Source organism: Balearica regulorum, chromosome 1, assembly GCF_011004875.1.
Source record: "Balearica regulorum gibbericeps isolate bBalReg1 chromosome 1, bBalReg1.pri, whole genome shotgun sequence".
NCBI lineage: Eukaryota > Metazoa > Chordata > Aves > Gruiformes > Gruidae > Balearica > Balearica regulorum.
In genome coordinates, this window is record NC_046184.1 from 65,340,108 (window position 1) to 65,354,719 (window position 14,612).

Genomic DNA, 14,612 nt, shown 5'->3' on the forward strand with positions numbered 1-14,612 from the left:
CAGAGAAATGCAAAACTACATTTATATGCAGAAGTATATGGGCAAATACATGAAGATATATGCAAAAATAATGATGTTTATATTCTGTGACATTCACTTACAGAAGTGAAGCTCTGGTCAGCAGAGCAGAAGGAGTCTATGGGACACTTTAGCAGTTACGTAGGCCTTCAAAACAGGGCTTAACCAGCAAGCAGATAGATGAATTTCATCCCAACAGGAACAACTGGGCAGAGAAGGCATAGTTTGTTTATCTAGCAGTCTTCCTACACCTTAACTCATTATCGCTCCCTGTCTCCTCCAGCCATTCAATGCATCTTGTGCTGCTTCTCAAATTCTCTGGTGGATGCAGACTAGAAATAACCAGCTTTTAATCAGAAAACGAAATGCAGGTTCATAGAGAACATACAAAGATATGTTACGCTGACCAGGATAATGTTTGTTCTTGCTTGTAATACATTTGGCTTGTATCTCTATCAAAAAACAAATGGCACTTTGTTTAGCAATCTCCTTTACACTATAACTCTTCTCAAGCGGGACTTGCATGTTGTGTTGAAACATCTGCTGATGAGCCTAAGATCCAGTTTTGAAGTAGGGAATGTCATCAAGTAAATGCTTATATCCAATAAGCCAATGTAAACTCTATGGTTAACAGTTACGACTCTCTCCCTCAATGATGAACTAATTCTCCAACCAATGAACTTAGAGCTGGCCTAGAGCTTTGGCTCTAGAGTATGGTTAAAGACAGTACAAAAAGGAGATCCTTTCCCCACACGGAAAGTGATTCTACTACTGCTTACAAGAAAGGCAAGGTAAAGCAGAGAGAAGTGTAAAAGCAATTCTGAGTTTAAGGATTACAATCAAATCCAGGTCTCTCAGACTTTGTATGTTTAGTACTGCATTTCTTTTCAAGTATCTGTAACTTTATAGTGCTTTCAAGAGGAAAAAAAAATGTTTAAGAAATTCCTTTGCTAAATGTTTATTCATTGCATTTCTTTCACATTTTTTCCTGATTAATATGTCTAAGAACCAAAGTTCTTACACTCACACAGACCTCTAGAAGTTGAAACTGAACTCAAAAAAAAGTAAAAGACAGAGGGCTAAGGCAGCACATGCAGCTTTTAAGGCATATATGACAGCATCCCAGAGTTAGAAAATGGTATCAGGTATGGGTTTTATTTCTGGATGCATGCCTAAGAGAAGTGGTATGAGTCACTACGCAGACAAAAGCCACTTAGAACTTGGGCCTGAAGTTAACTGATGAGTGTACCTCTTGAAAAGGCATGTACCAGGTAGAAGGGGAGAAATGTCTGACTAAACCATGTGCTTTAGGTAACAGAACTTGTAGAGGAAGAGGGAAGTGTGAAAGTTTTTCTGCTTCAGTGATGAGATAGGAGTAAGGATAACCTAGGCATATTGTTGGTAAAATTGAAAGATTAGATTCACAGGCTAATGAGTACTAATATGGCAACAGAAGTGCCCAGCAACATTTTTAAAAATGTGCTCACAACTTGGTTCCTTGATGTATATTCAAGTATCTAAGTAAGTATCCAGAATTTTAAATAGGTTTTCACCAGACTTATTAACTCAGGATTATTTGGTCTTCCTAAAAAAGAAAGAAATTAGATTTAGCTTATTAAAAAATCCAAACTTGCTTAGATTTCTGCAGACCGAAAATTAAGCACTGAAAAAAATGTATTTATGCATGCACTGGGATCATTTGCAAAGCAATGTAAGGGCACTTGACAGTTTGTGCTTCACAGTTTTTTGTTTTCTTTTTCTTTAATGACATTAGGAAAAAGCACAAGAACAAAATCATGTGTTCCAAAACTTCTCAGTTTAGAAGCAAAATCCGTAATTAAGTCAACTTGAAAGGGTATAGATTTTTATTTCCGTGCAAGTAACATTCTAGCTATTTCAATTAAATACTGTTTAATCCCTGACAAAAATCTGCAAAGCCCTACATATTTAACATTTCTGTGGTTCAGAAATACAAAGAAAACACAGAAAAATCACAAGCTGTACGGCACCACCACCACCCCTTACAAATTTTCTTTGGCTGTGTGGTGGAGTGCCCCCTCCTTCTCATTAATAAGAGCACTGCTACCCTTAAACAGCATCTGTACATTTCCATACTGTTGTCAGCCTGGGTACAGTCACAGCGGAGCAGCTCTAGCTCTAAGGGTGTTCAGGATGAGGGTTGCCAGAGGGGGTTAGGAAGAGCGGCTGCCGGTTAGCAGTCAAGCGTGATTCACACAACAGGCTGCATCTTCCATACGCAAAACATGTGGTTTTGAAAAACAGATGCAACCACCGAGTGCCAACATATTAATTAATTATCACATATTTCCTTTTATGTCTCCTCGCTCATGTTTTGGAAGCATTATGATAATTATTCACAGCATGTTCAGTGCCTCGGGTTGTGTAGAACAGCTATTTAGACACTTAGTTCCTCAGTGGGAGCAGATACTTAACACGCAGTTCCTCAGCCGGTTTGGAGGCAGGAGCCAGCGGCCCGCCGCCCCCCGCAGCCCAGCGCGGCCTGCTGCGCCCCCGGCACGCCGCAGCGTCCCGGGCAAACACGCAACGCCCCACGCACATTTCCCGCAGGGTCCCAGGCACAGGGTGAGGTACGCGTACGGCTGAGTTTCACAGGGCTCACCTCCCAGCCCGCGGCAGCCCCTGCGGCCCCGCCGGCGAGCCGGCTGGCGGAGCCCGGCGCAGGCCGCGGCACCATGGCAACCCCCGGGCAGCCGGGGGCGGGGCCGCCAGCGGGGAGAGGCCGCGGGAACCTAAAGCGCATGCGCGCCGCCCGTTTCCCTTCCCCACCCCCCCGCAGCCGTCATCCCGCCGCCCCGCGGTATCTGCGGGAACAGGGGGGACGCTTACAGTGTGCGCATGCGCAAAGTGGGTTCGGCGGCAATCTGTGGGTGGCGCATGCGCCCCGCGCCCCCCTCTCCCGCGTGGGTGTTTCGGTGGGGTGGGTAGGGTAGGGGACCGCGGGGGAGGGGAGCCGAATGGAAACCGGAAGCGGAAGAGCCGCGCGCAAGTAAACCGCTTTTCCCTTCAGTCAGGCGGATTCTCCCGTGCTTCCCTCTACCCGCGTGCCCGGCCTCGCTCTGCGGCGCCGAGCCCCAACCGCCCTAACTGCCGCCGGCTCGTGGCCCCGCCCGGCCCAACCGCTCGCGCGGCCGCTTCTCCGTTGGCCCGTCCGCCGGCAGGCAGCGAGCGGCCGCCAGCCGGGGGAGGGGCTCCTGCCCTCCGCGCCGCCGCCTTCGCTCCGTGGAGGTGCCGCCGGCCCCTCGCCGCCTCGCTCGCCCGCCCGCCTGTGTCTGTTAGGCAGCCGCGATGTCTGACAAGGAATTCATGTGGGCCCTCAAAAATGGAGACTTGGATGAGGTGAAGGACTATGTGGCCAAGGTAGGAGGCGGCGGCGGTGAGGGCCTGGGGTGGGCGAGGCGGCGCTGTGGGCTGAGGAGGGAGGGATGTGCTCGGAGCTTTCAGGGCCCTCCTTCGGCGGTCGGCCGCATGGGGCTGGAGGGGTGGCAGCGATAGCGACCTGCCTGGGGACAGGCTCTTTGGGAACTTTGAGTGGTGGTGAGGGTCCAGGCGGTAGGGCGCGCTTCCCCTCCCCGCGGCCCTCTCGGTTCCTGGGCTTCCTCCTTTTCTCACCCGCCGCCCTGCTCCCCTCCTGCCCCCCAGTCGACCCTCGTGTATGCTAGTGAAGCTGTTGTATGTCAGTACGTGAAACTTTCTGGATTGACAGACGGTATCCTAGTCCTGCGTCGCTGATCTTATGTATCTATCCATATATGTGGCCTCGGTTTGGTTATCCTTCCTCTCTGTGCCTCAGGGCTCATCCTTAATAGGGTGATGCTAAGCTACCGGGTGGGTTGAGGCTTAATTCATTAACCTTCTGTGAAATGTTTTGATATCTAGTTAGGGCGAGTGCTACAGGAACAGTAGATACCTGTGTAATGGGTGAAAAGTCTTCAGGTACTTTATAGCATTTGGAGGCTGGATTCTGTCCTCACTTGCCTTCAGTTGTCAGTGAGGTTTGTGGCAAAATGGAATGAATGTACATAAGGATAAGATTCTGCTTTGGTGAATCCTTAGTGTTCAGGAATATTGTCTGGAAACTGTTACATCAGAGCAGAGGTTTACATGTAATTTAGGTATAATTGCTTAGATCTCTGAACAAGTTAAGGATTGTCTTTGGGAGCTTAACACATGCTGACGTATCTTGCTGTGATGACTTCTTGCTCTGATAAGTTCTTCCTATTCCAGCTGTCAACTTTGGTTGAAAGTTACCCAAACTTGTAGCGCTCTTGGCAAAAAGAAATGTGTGCAAGTACTTCCAGCTGGTTTAGTACAAAGTCCAACAGCTTAGCTTGAATAGTCTTCTCTGACAGTTTCAGCTAAGCTACTGGACTTGGCATCAAAGTGGCTTTGTACTCACGTCCTCTGCTCTGCCTGAAAGTGCTGGAAGTTATAATTGGGAACAATATAATTATCCCACTTCACCTATTTGTTAATGGTCATGTACCCATGTCTATGTAATAAAGTTGGATACTACATTGATGTCTTATTTCTTCTCCGCTTTGGGGGCCTCCGGACTATTTCAGCAGCAGATTTGGATTCTTGCTACAGCTTTTACAGGAATTCCATATATATAGAGAGGGAGAAGTCACTGCACACTAATGATTGATTAATGGTTGTTTGTGTATCTATTGCTGAAGCAAAAACTTTGGCAGTAACCATTTTGAGTGAGTTTATGTCTACAAAATCACTGCAGAACTAATTACAAAGCTTTTTTTTTATATTCCCACCCTTCCTGCATGGTGCTACAACTCACGTAGCAAATGGATTTATGTGATCACTCTTCATCTGCTTCAACTCAATGTCAAAGAGCACAATGCAATAGTGCAAATCTAACTGCACTGATGAGGTAGAAGTCTTTAAAAGAGAGATATTGTCTGTGGTTAGATGATTACAGTAAAAGAAGTCTACAACTCTTGAACAATCTTACATTTTAGAACTGCTTCTAATGTAGAAGGTGAATAAACTATGGGAATCATCTGCTTATTTGTGACCTAATCTTTCCCCTACTTGCAAATATGCTTTCTATCATCAGCTGTTAAGCATCCTACTTGCCAGTAACACAAGAAGTCTGATGTTTTCTTTTCAGTCCATTATGTTTACCTGACAGATTGTGAGCTAGTAAACTCTTAGCTCGGTTTCCTGTGGAAATCGTTTTGGCTGACCCTCTTCCTAATGTTTTTCTAATATTAGCTAACTTTTGGTAAGTGTTACAGGGATACAGGTAAATACTGGTGGGTTTTGTGATACTAAATGAAGTAGAGGGAGGTACCTTCAGGGAAGAAAAGTATACAAGAATGAGCTTATGTTTTAGTGCGCAACAGGAAATATGCATTGAGGAGGGGCAAGACAATCTATAAATCCTCTGACTGTAGGAGAAGCCTCAGTTGGAACTTCACATTCTTGGTTCCTAAATAATGAAACATGTGAGGGCAAATAATGTTTTGATAGTTACAGTTCTCAGAAAAAACATTTTTCTCTGCTGCACATTCTCTTTTGACTGTCTTATCAGTTATAGGGCTTCTGCTCCCTGCTGCTTTCCTGTTCTAAGTATGATTTAATGTTCAGGAATCTTACTTATATAAACTTTGCAGTAGTAGAAATTTCCTCTCCCTGTAATGTGGGAGTCAGTCTTCCATATCTTACAGTCTGCATCTTCATAAAATTTTCTTGTCTGTCTTCCTGAAACTTTTGTTTTCCAGCTTCATTTGTTTTGTTTTTTTGTTCTAGTCTTGTTTCCTCATTAGTTGATTGGAAACAATACAGCTTTTAACTATAATCTTGTGGTTTTCCTGCCAATTACAATATAAAGGGTTTGACCTCTGATTTTGTTTAATATCTAAATGGCAGGGCTTGAAATGCTAACTAGATGACCCTGGGCACTTTAAAAATAATACAAGTGGGATGTCATCAGTGAGGCTGTAAGAGTTGAACTCTGATAATCAGTTATGGCTTTTTTTCACTTGTGTGTAATAAGCTGTGGAGGTTCTGTCTTTGGAGTCATTAGTATCTCTTTTTTTCTTTTTATCTCAGATTTCATTAGTAGGTACCAAGAAGAAGGTAGCTTCAGACTTGGATTCAAAGCAGCTCTCAGACTTGGATTCAAACAGCAGGTGAAACTTAAAGTATAATGTGAAAGCCTTTCTTTTTGATGACATAGTTTATCCTCTTTAAGTAGAGAAAGTTTCTGCCACTTCAACAGTTCTTGGACAAAGAAAGCATACAGAGGCGGAAGGAAGAGTCTCCATTTGCATTTTGTGTATTTCTGTGTAAAGCGATTATGCATTCTCCTAAAGATACTTTCTTCAGAAAGAATCTTTCACGGAAACAGTAGTTCTGAGGGGTGACAATGAAACAGGCAAATACCAAGTGATACTGCTTTGTTGCTTAGCAAAAGAGATCTTAGTGCTGCCAGTCTGTGCGTTTGGAAGATATTGTTGGCTTCTACTTGATAAAAATGTGAAAGATTATTTGTATAGTTTGAGTAGTCCTGTAAGGCTTCTTTCTTTTTTTGTAAGAAACATCTCATTAGTCTTTACATTTCTTGACTTGTAATCATGTCAACGTTTTCTTTACGGTAAACGTTAATTTCTACTGAAATACTGTAGTTAGTGTGTTATGCTAGCAGTTAAGTATGGTGTCATCTATTTTTATGATGACTAGGTTAAAAAGTAGTTTTTACTGTTTGCTGTTTTTGATCTCATCCTTTTGAATATAGCCAGCATATGTTGGCTTCAGAGATGTCTTTGCAGGAATTGAAGGAATTCTGCACTCTTCCCACGTACATCCACTCAAATTTTTAAAATTCCAGAAGAAAGCAGAAGCTTTCATGGGAACAGATGAATCAAATGTGCAGTTAAATGGGTGAGAAGGACCCATGCAGATTAGAGAAATTTGCTTCCCTCAAGGGAGGGAACAGGGGGTTAAGAAGTACTAGCTAGAAGACCAGGGTATCTTAAGCCTGCAGAAATTCTTGAAGTGTGGATGGCATTTGCTCTTTTTCTGTTTCTTTATCCTCCTTCCCCAGTGAAATGAGATAAGCTGTACAATTGCTTAAAAAGACTTCTCTATCAACCAGCAGTAGATTTCTCAGGCGAAATATAATTCCTGTTCAGTCACTAGGTACAATGTTTTTGGCAAGATAAACTTGGATTTGTAAGAAACAAGTTAGAATAAATGTTTGTTCTAAAGTAATTTCATCTCCCATAGCTTAACTGAGTATTCCTCACTTTATGAGCTGCTGTAATCCCCTACTTCATTGCTTCTTAAACATACCACTGCTTACAGTTATGTTTGGTAGATCAACTAACCTAATACTGTGTGAAGATAGGACAGTCAACCAAACTGGAAGCACCAGATTTTTACTGCTGAGAGGGCTGGGAGGTTGAAGTGATGGTAGGCTGTAAAACAAATGTTTTTAGGAAGTATGTATATGCTGTGCTTGCCTAGTAGGCATTTCTGGTGAGAAGTCTTGGTTTGTTTTTTTAAAATAACAAGACAAACAACCAAAACCAAACCCCTAGAGGACCTTCAATAACTCAGCTGGAAAACAGCAACTATTTATGCATACTTAACAAAATTGTGATACTACAAACAGTCTTGCAATTCTTTGGGATATAATGTTTGAATACATGTCTTGAGAAATGTGGAAAACTTGACTACTGCAACATTAACTGGAGAGACCACAACAAAAACGTTGTTTAAAAATACCTTTTTAAAAAAGAGGTAGTAGTCAGGGGTATAATTAAGGTCTAAGCTTTGTGAAAAAGAGAAGAGACTTAAATATATCTGCGAGAAGAATGATTAGAATGGAGAAATAGCTTTTAACTTTTGGAGGGTAACATCTACTGAATGTCTCTTGAAATGCCTTCTACTCCTTCAGGAACAAGCTAAATGAAAATGAACACTTAAATGGTTATATATGGGTGGACTACTTGAGTTACAGATTAACCATACCATGGATATACTGAAATTCACCTTGTCTCACTATGTTGAATTCCAAAGTGCACTTCATTTTATGGCTACAGTGATATCTGGATTGCCTCTGGTTTGGAAACAGTTTTCTTGCTCTTAAGTGTAGGGAGTCTGAAAGCCTTGCTGGGTTACAGTGCAGTCTATGTATACCTCAGTAGTTTGTCCAGAGCATATCAGGGCTGGGAGCTGCTGGATTGACTTTATCCCCTGTGGACCCTCTTGGATATCTCTGTGTTGTAACACCTCAGTGTTATGCCAATACTTGTACTACATGGGGTTTTCTTTATCTGGAGTATTCTAGGCCTTCTGTTGTTTTCCCTCTTGATTACTGTTGAGCATGCTGGAGTGTGATTGCTAAAGATACAGTTTTACTGCTTAGTTCTACTTAAACTTGGTGGTCAATTTACATTTTGTAAATTGGAACATGATGACCTAAACCGTTCTTTCATGAAACAAGACAGTTGCTTGCTACTGTAACCTGCTGTTAGCAGGTTCTGTATTCACGGTAGTGTTACTCTTCACTAAAATGCCATGAATGTACTAGAAAAACTTTCAGAAGAACACAGCATGGCAGCTACTTTTTAGTAGTGGCTATAATAGGATATATGAGGTTGATGAAAAACATCTTTTCAGGATGGCTAATAAATTTTCCCAGTCTGATCTGAAAGAGTCTGAGGACATATGGCAAAGAATTGTTCCCAAATATTAATGGTTTGTGCATCACTTCTTTTAAGTAGTTTATAGGAACAGCATGAAGTAACAAACTCACTTGTAAACTTGGCATTGTGGTACAATGTATCACTTGCTGACTGAATAAACATCCTAGAATTCTTACATCTGTACCTTCACAAAAAGGAGAAATTTAACTGATTCTGAAGCCATTTTCATCTGAAATGTAAATGGACTTCATGATAAGACTGATCATGAATCTGGAACTGCTAAATATAGTAGTATCGTTCTGAGATGTTGATGTCAGGTCTATGATCGTTTTGTTCGTTCAGTTGGCTTCTGTGCTCTGAAACTCTTGGTGGCTTTAAGAGATTGCTTAAGTATGTGACTCATGTTTAACTTTTTTATACTTAAATAAAAAATAACGTACTTCCTTATTTGTTTCTGTTTGGACCTGTTATGCTGACTTGTCCTGTGGCTAATTGGTGTTTGCTGCAAAAAAGTGATCAAAATCAGATTTTAATAAGATATTGAATTTACACTTTTGTTGCTGAAAGTTTTACTAATGTATTCCATACCCTAAATTGAAAGTTAATTTTATCTCTGCTGTGGATATATCCTGTTTTGTCTGAGGTCTTTAGCATATACATTACTAAGTGCAACAGTACGAAGTTAGGAATAGGTTATGAATAACAAGCAGAGAATTCAGTGGCGTGAGGAATATATTTACTTCTAGTACAGCTCCCTTTCTTCCCACCCTGCCTTATTCTAACCTCAGTTTTCCCTCGTGTCAGTTTTATCTTTAGTAAATCCTTGTTTCTCAAGCTTAGCTCTTGTCTTTCCATCCAGTTAATTTATATGTCAACAGAAGGGTGTACAGAAGATGAGCTAAGCTTTCTAAAAGTCCAAGAGAACAGTTCTGCAGTCGTTCGTATTCTGTCTCCATTTGGAATAATATGTGGAAAGTTGTGTTAGTTGTGAAGGTTATGCACTGAATGTTGACTTGGGTACCATGGAATTGGTGAGTCATGCAGGCCACATAAGTAAAAATATTGGATGAATAGATCTTGCAGCAGTGTCAAAATGCATAAATAAGGAATCCCCTGGACAGGTCACAATAGACCAAACAACTTCTATATGCTTATTCTCAAGGAGCATATGCTTAGCTGTTAGGGTATCAGGACTTGAAGGTCAAATATTCTACCCAAGTTTAAGCAGAACATAGACTTGGATTCTCAAGTCCAAGAATTTTTGAGACTGAAAGGCACTTTAAGGTGTAGATGAAAAGACATAAGAGGAAATTTAGGAAAGATATACAAAGCTGGGGATGTATAACATTGTATTGCTTAAGTCACATACTCATTTTTTTATATGCATCCCTAGCTGAGTATTCTTTGCAGATTTTTATGGCTTTATGCTTTTAATGGTTGTTTGAGCTTCTGAATATGCGTCCAGACAAGTGTGAACAAAGTTACTACTAATTTGCACACTTCTGAAATTGAAGATTTGTATTATTCTAAGCTTTTCTTCCCTTGCTGCCCCCCTAAGGAAAAAACAAAACAAAACAAAAAAACCCTCCACCTTTAATATTGTATTTACTTGTCAATAACATTCTGTGGAAGGAGGCAATTGTCACTTGTGTAGATAGATCTCCCATTACTAGGACAAACAAAAGCATTAACTGGAATTTATAAGTGCTGATAAGTGGCTGGTCTGTTATATAACAATTGTTTTTCTTAAAGTTGCAGTTTCAGCTGTTTTGAACAATTAGATGTTTTTCTGCTTTAGACCTTTATGAGGATGGGTAGGTACAAATTAGCACAATTTTTTTTGGATGCTGGATATACTTTTGGGTCTTTTTGCTGCAAATTGATGCTAAAGCCTATGTTGATTGTGATCACCAATGGCAAATTCTGCAGTCACATGCCAGAGGTTGGGAGGGAAACAATAGTTTCCTTTAAATGTTTAAGGGACTAGTATTTGTGGTGCCATGTCATGCAGTGAAGATCTGTAGCTCTATGAATTGGAAAGTAATCAGTATTAATAAGTCCCATTGAACAAGCTACAGTTCTTGTCTTATTTCTCAGTTTGACTGGAATGTACTTGTGTGTGTTTTGGGTTTTTTGGTATTTTTTTTTCTTTTAAAGAAAAGGACAGTAAATAACTTGATGTTATCCTGAAAGCAGTTGAAATCATAATGGCAGAGTAGGAAGGGAAAGAGAAATATGGTCTTGCAAGCTGATAATGCATATGTATGTGAGTATGGCTTTGAAGTAGCTTGGAGGACTTGAGTTTTAGTGCTTTTTAGCACTTTGTGTGTTTTTATGGTCTTTTAGTCTTTTGTATGCAATGTAATTCTGTAGTTCAGTACAGATACATAATATGCCAAGGTTTATTGCATTTCTGCAAAGAAAGAATTTTTGTAACTTTCTTGTTGCAACAAGAATTAGAGTATTGTCTAGATTTTTTTGTCTTTGCTTATATACGTTGCTGCCTTCCTCACTGGTTACAGGCCAAAAGGGAAACAGTGAAATCGTTTCACTTAGCCTTCAGGTACACTTTGAAAATCAAATAGAGTAATTGCATGCAGTGGTTAATAAGCTGAACAGACCAAAACATCACTAGAAAGGTATTCTGGAGATTTGTCTGTCATGTGTCCAGCCAAAGTTCAAAGAATATTGTGTATCTAATTATGGAGTCAGTTTATAAAACCGAATTGTGTGCTCAACGTTTCTTGTGAGCTAAGATGAAGTCTTGATAACTACTACTGAATTACTGATACTTTCTTTCTCCAAACTACAGTAATTTATGAACTTGCTTTTTAACACACTTGTGGCCTATAAATTAGTGATTAGTTTCAAGGAGGAAAGATGAGCTGGAAGGCCATTTGAGACAAAAGATAGAGCTGTCCATAGAACAGTTGCCATCAGCATATCTCTTCTAAACTGATTTGGTAATGATGCTATGAATGTAAATAGCATAGGCAATAAATGGTTAAAAAGGATTTTTATGTTTGTTCAAAAATACTTCCAATACTTGATTCAGGTAAAGCAATTGGGAAGAGGAAGTATCAAGTCCTTGTATTAAAAAAAAAAAAAAAAAATGGGTTAGGAGAGTTCCTCTGAGGTGAGATCTGCATTTCTGTGTATGCCCTGTATAAAAAATTTTGCAGGATCCTTTGTATTCAAGTGATGCGTTTGGGATAATATTTATTTCTTGGATTGCTGACTTCTCAATAACTTCAATAGAAGTATTAACGCTTCCTTGGGTAAAGGGATGGATGTTTAACATGGTTTACAAAACTTGAATTTGGCCTGTAATAAAGCATTAATTATGTTACTTAAATTTATCTTGGATATAGTAACAGTAAATACACTTAATTTCGAAGTATATTCCTTCAATTAGAGTATAAACATGAAATACAGTCTTTAGTCCAGTTCTTGTGACAAGCTAGTATAATGTATTTACTGATGCATTTTCAAAAGCAATTCCTAGTGAATCTTGAGAAAATAGCTTAACTTTTGTAGACGGATTATTTGAATTATAAAAGTGCAATATCAATATTTATAAGTTTTAATTTGAAGTATTACAGTGAAGCTGAGTACTCCAAGTATATATAATTGGTTTACAGAGCCATTCTGTGGATGTTAATGCATATGTTTAAGTATATACTGCTTAGAAAGCAGCACTTATTTTATGGATTTAAAAATAGCTTTTCTGACCAAGTTTTTTTATTTCCAGGTTTTGTTTTTGCATGATTCCAATCATTAACTGCTTCAGCATGTCAACAAAAATCTGTGTTAAGGCACAAAACTTCTAGAACTCATTAATACTGCTTTTGATACTTCATATCTTTTTACGCATTGCTGTGTGAAGAAAATGTCAACTCAATGTGCACATGAAAATAATGCCTGTTAATCTTACCTGAAAACTTATTTAGAGGGTAAGCTTCATTGCTTTGAGTTTGACAGAACATTTGATCTTGCCTTGGACATATACCTAGTTCAGATTCTAGAGAAGTCATGCTTATGATGCTAAGCCCCATTTGTAACATTTAAATTCAGCATTTTTTACACATAGCAGCAATTTTTAAAAGATTTCCTCATCTTCCTGTTCATCCTTATATCTTCATGATGGAGTACAGCCTTAACTTCGAGAAGTCATGTTTATTATGTGTATGGGTTTTTTTAAATTACTAGTTTTTAGAGCACGCACAGAAGTCAAAATATCAAGCTGACATCAGTTGAAAGTGAAACCCAATAGCTGGTGCCTACACTTCTCCCAGAAGGAAAACAGTTACTTCCTGTGCATTCCTTGGACAACATGTACTGAGGATTTTAATACAAATGTTGATGCTGGAACTCTTTAGCGTAACTGAAAATGCTTCAATTCAAAACTAACAACTAAGTGCAGATTGGATGATAGTGGCTTTTATTATGCACTCAGCTGGTTAGCTTTTGGAGCAATGATCTAACAATGGAAATAGCCTGAATCCTATTACTAAACCTTTGGATTGGTCTGTCCTGAACTTAATATTTTATTTTTAATCCAAACTTAGTGGTGCCAAGGAAGTAAAGCATGATAGAGTGTATTTTTTATCTGTCCAAATTTGCTGTCAGAATTCCATGACTAGATGATCTGACATGTTAAGATTGAGTTTGTGTGAAACTGTGAACAGATGTTTTGTAGGAGATTTTCTTTGTTTTGATAAACAAAACCTTTTTCAGGCTTGATGAACTCTGATGGGATTTACCTCTCTCAAAGGGGGAAGAGGATCTTTGCCCAGGAACTAGCAGGGCTCATTGACAGAGCTTTAAACTAGGCTCGAAGGGGGAGTGGGATAACATCAGGCTTGCCTGCGATATGTTGTGGAACAACATGCTCAGGTTGGAGGGATGGGTTGCTGGTGAGGGCCTTCAGCCTATTGCTCAGAGACGTGCTGGACGCACGACAGCACACTTGAAGCCTAGAGGAGATGAGCCAGGGGCTCCAGATGCAATGGGAACCAACAGGGGAACACTGGGAAGATACACCAAAAGAATTCCGGCCACTCCAGCCAGTAAGTCACCCTCATCGGAGGCACAACTGAAATGCCTCTACACGAACGCACATAGCATGGGGAATAAACAAGAGGAGTTGGAGATGTGTGTACACCTGCAAGGCTGTGATCTTATTGGCATTACAGAGATGTGGTGGGATAGCTCCTATGACTGAAGTGTTGGGATGGAAGGGTATAGGCTCTTTAGGAAGGACAGGCAGGGCAGACAAGGAGGAGGTGTTGCCCTCTATGTCATTGACCAGCTGGAGTGCATGGAGCTCCACCTGGGGATGGATGAGAAGCTGACCAAGAGCTTATGGGTCAGGATTAAGGGGAGTGTTGGGGCAGGGGACATCATAGCAGGGGTCTGCTACAGGCCACCTGACAAGGAAGACCGAGTGGATGAGGCCCTCCATAGGCAGATAGGAGCAGCCTCAACGCTCACAAGCCCTGGTCCTTATGGGGGACTTCAGCTACCCCGACATCTGTTGGAGGGACAACGCAGCAGAGCACAAGCAATCCAGGAAGTTCCTGAAAGTGTTGATGACAACTTTTCCTCCAAGTGATAGAGGAGTCCACGAGGAGAGGTGCCATGTTGGACCATGTTCTCACCAACAAGGAGGGCCTTGTAGGGGATGTGAAGCTCAAGGGCAGCCTTGGCTGCAGTGACCACAAAATGAAGATCCTCGGGGCAGTGAGGAGGGTGCATAGCAAGCTCACTACCCTGGACTTGAGGAGAACAGACTTTGGCTTCTTCAGGGATTTGCTTGGTGGAACACCATGGGACAAAGTCCTGGAGGGAAGAGAGGCCAAAGACAGCTGGCTAATATTCAAG

General features: G+C 40.8%; 1 protein-coding gene across 1 annotated transcript in view; it reads left to right on the top strand.

Moving 5' to 3' along the window:
• Positions 1-2,771: 2,771 nt before the first annotated feature.
• MTPN (myotrophin) overlaps positions 2,772-14,612 on the top strand; it is a 46,105-nt gene continuing 34,264 nt past the window's right edge. The window contains exon 1 of the mRNA XM_075755762.1: positions 2,772-3,417. Within this exon, the coding sequence (XP_075611877.1) occupies positions 3,346-3,417 (72 nt within the window). The 5' untranslated portion in view covers positions 2,772-3,345. The remainder of the gene's footprint in view (positions 3,418-14,612) is intronic.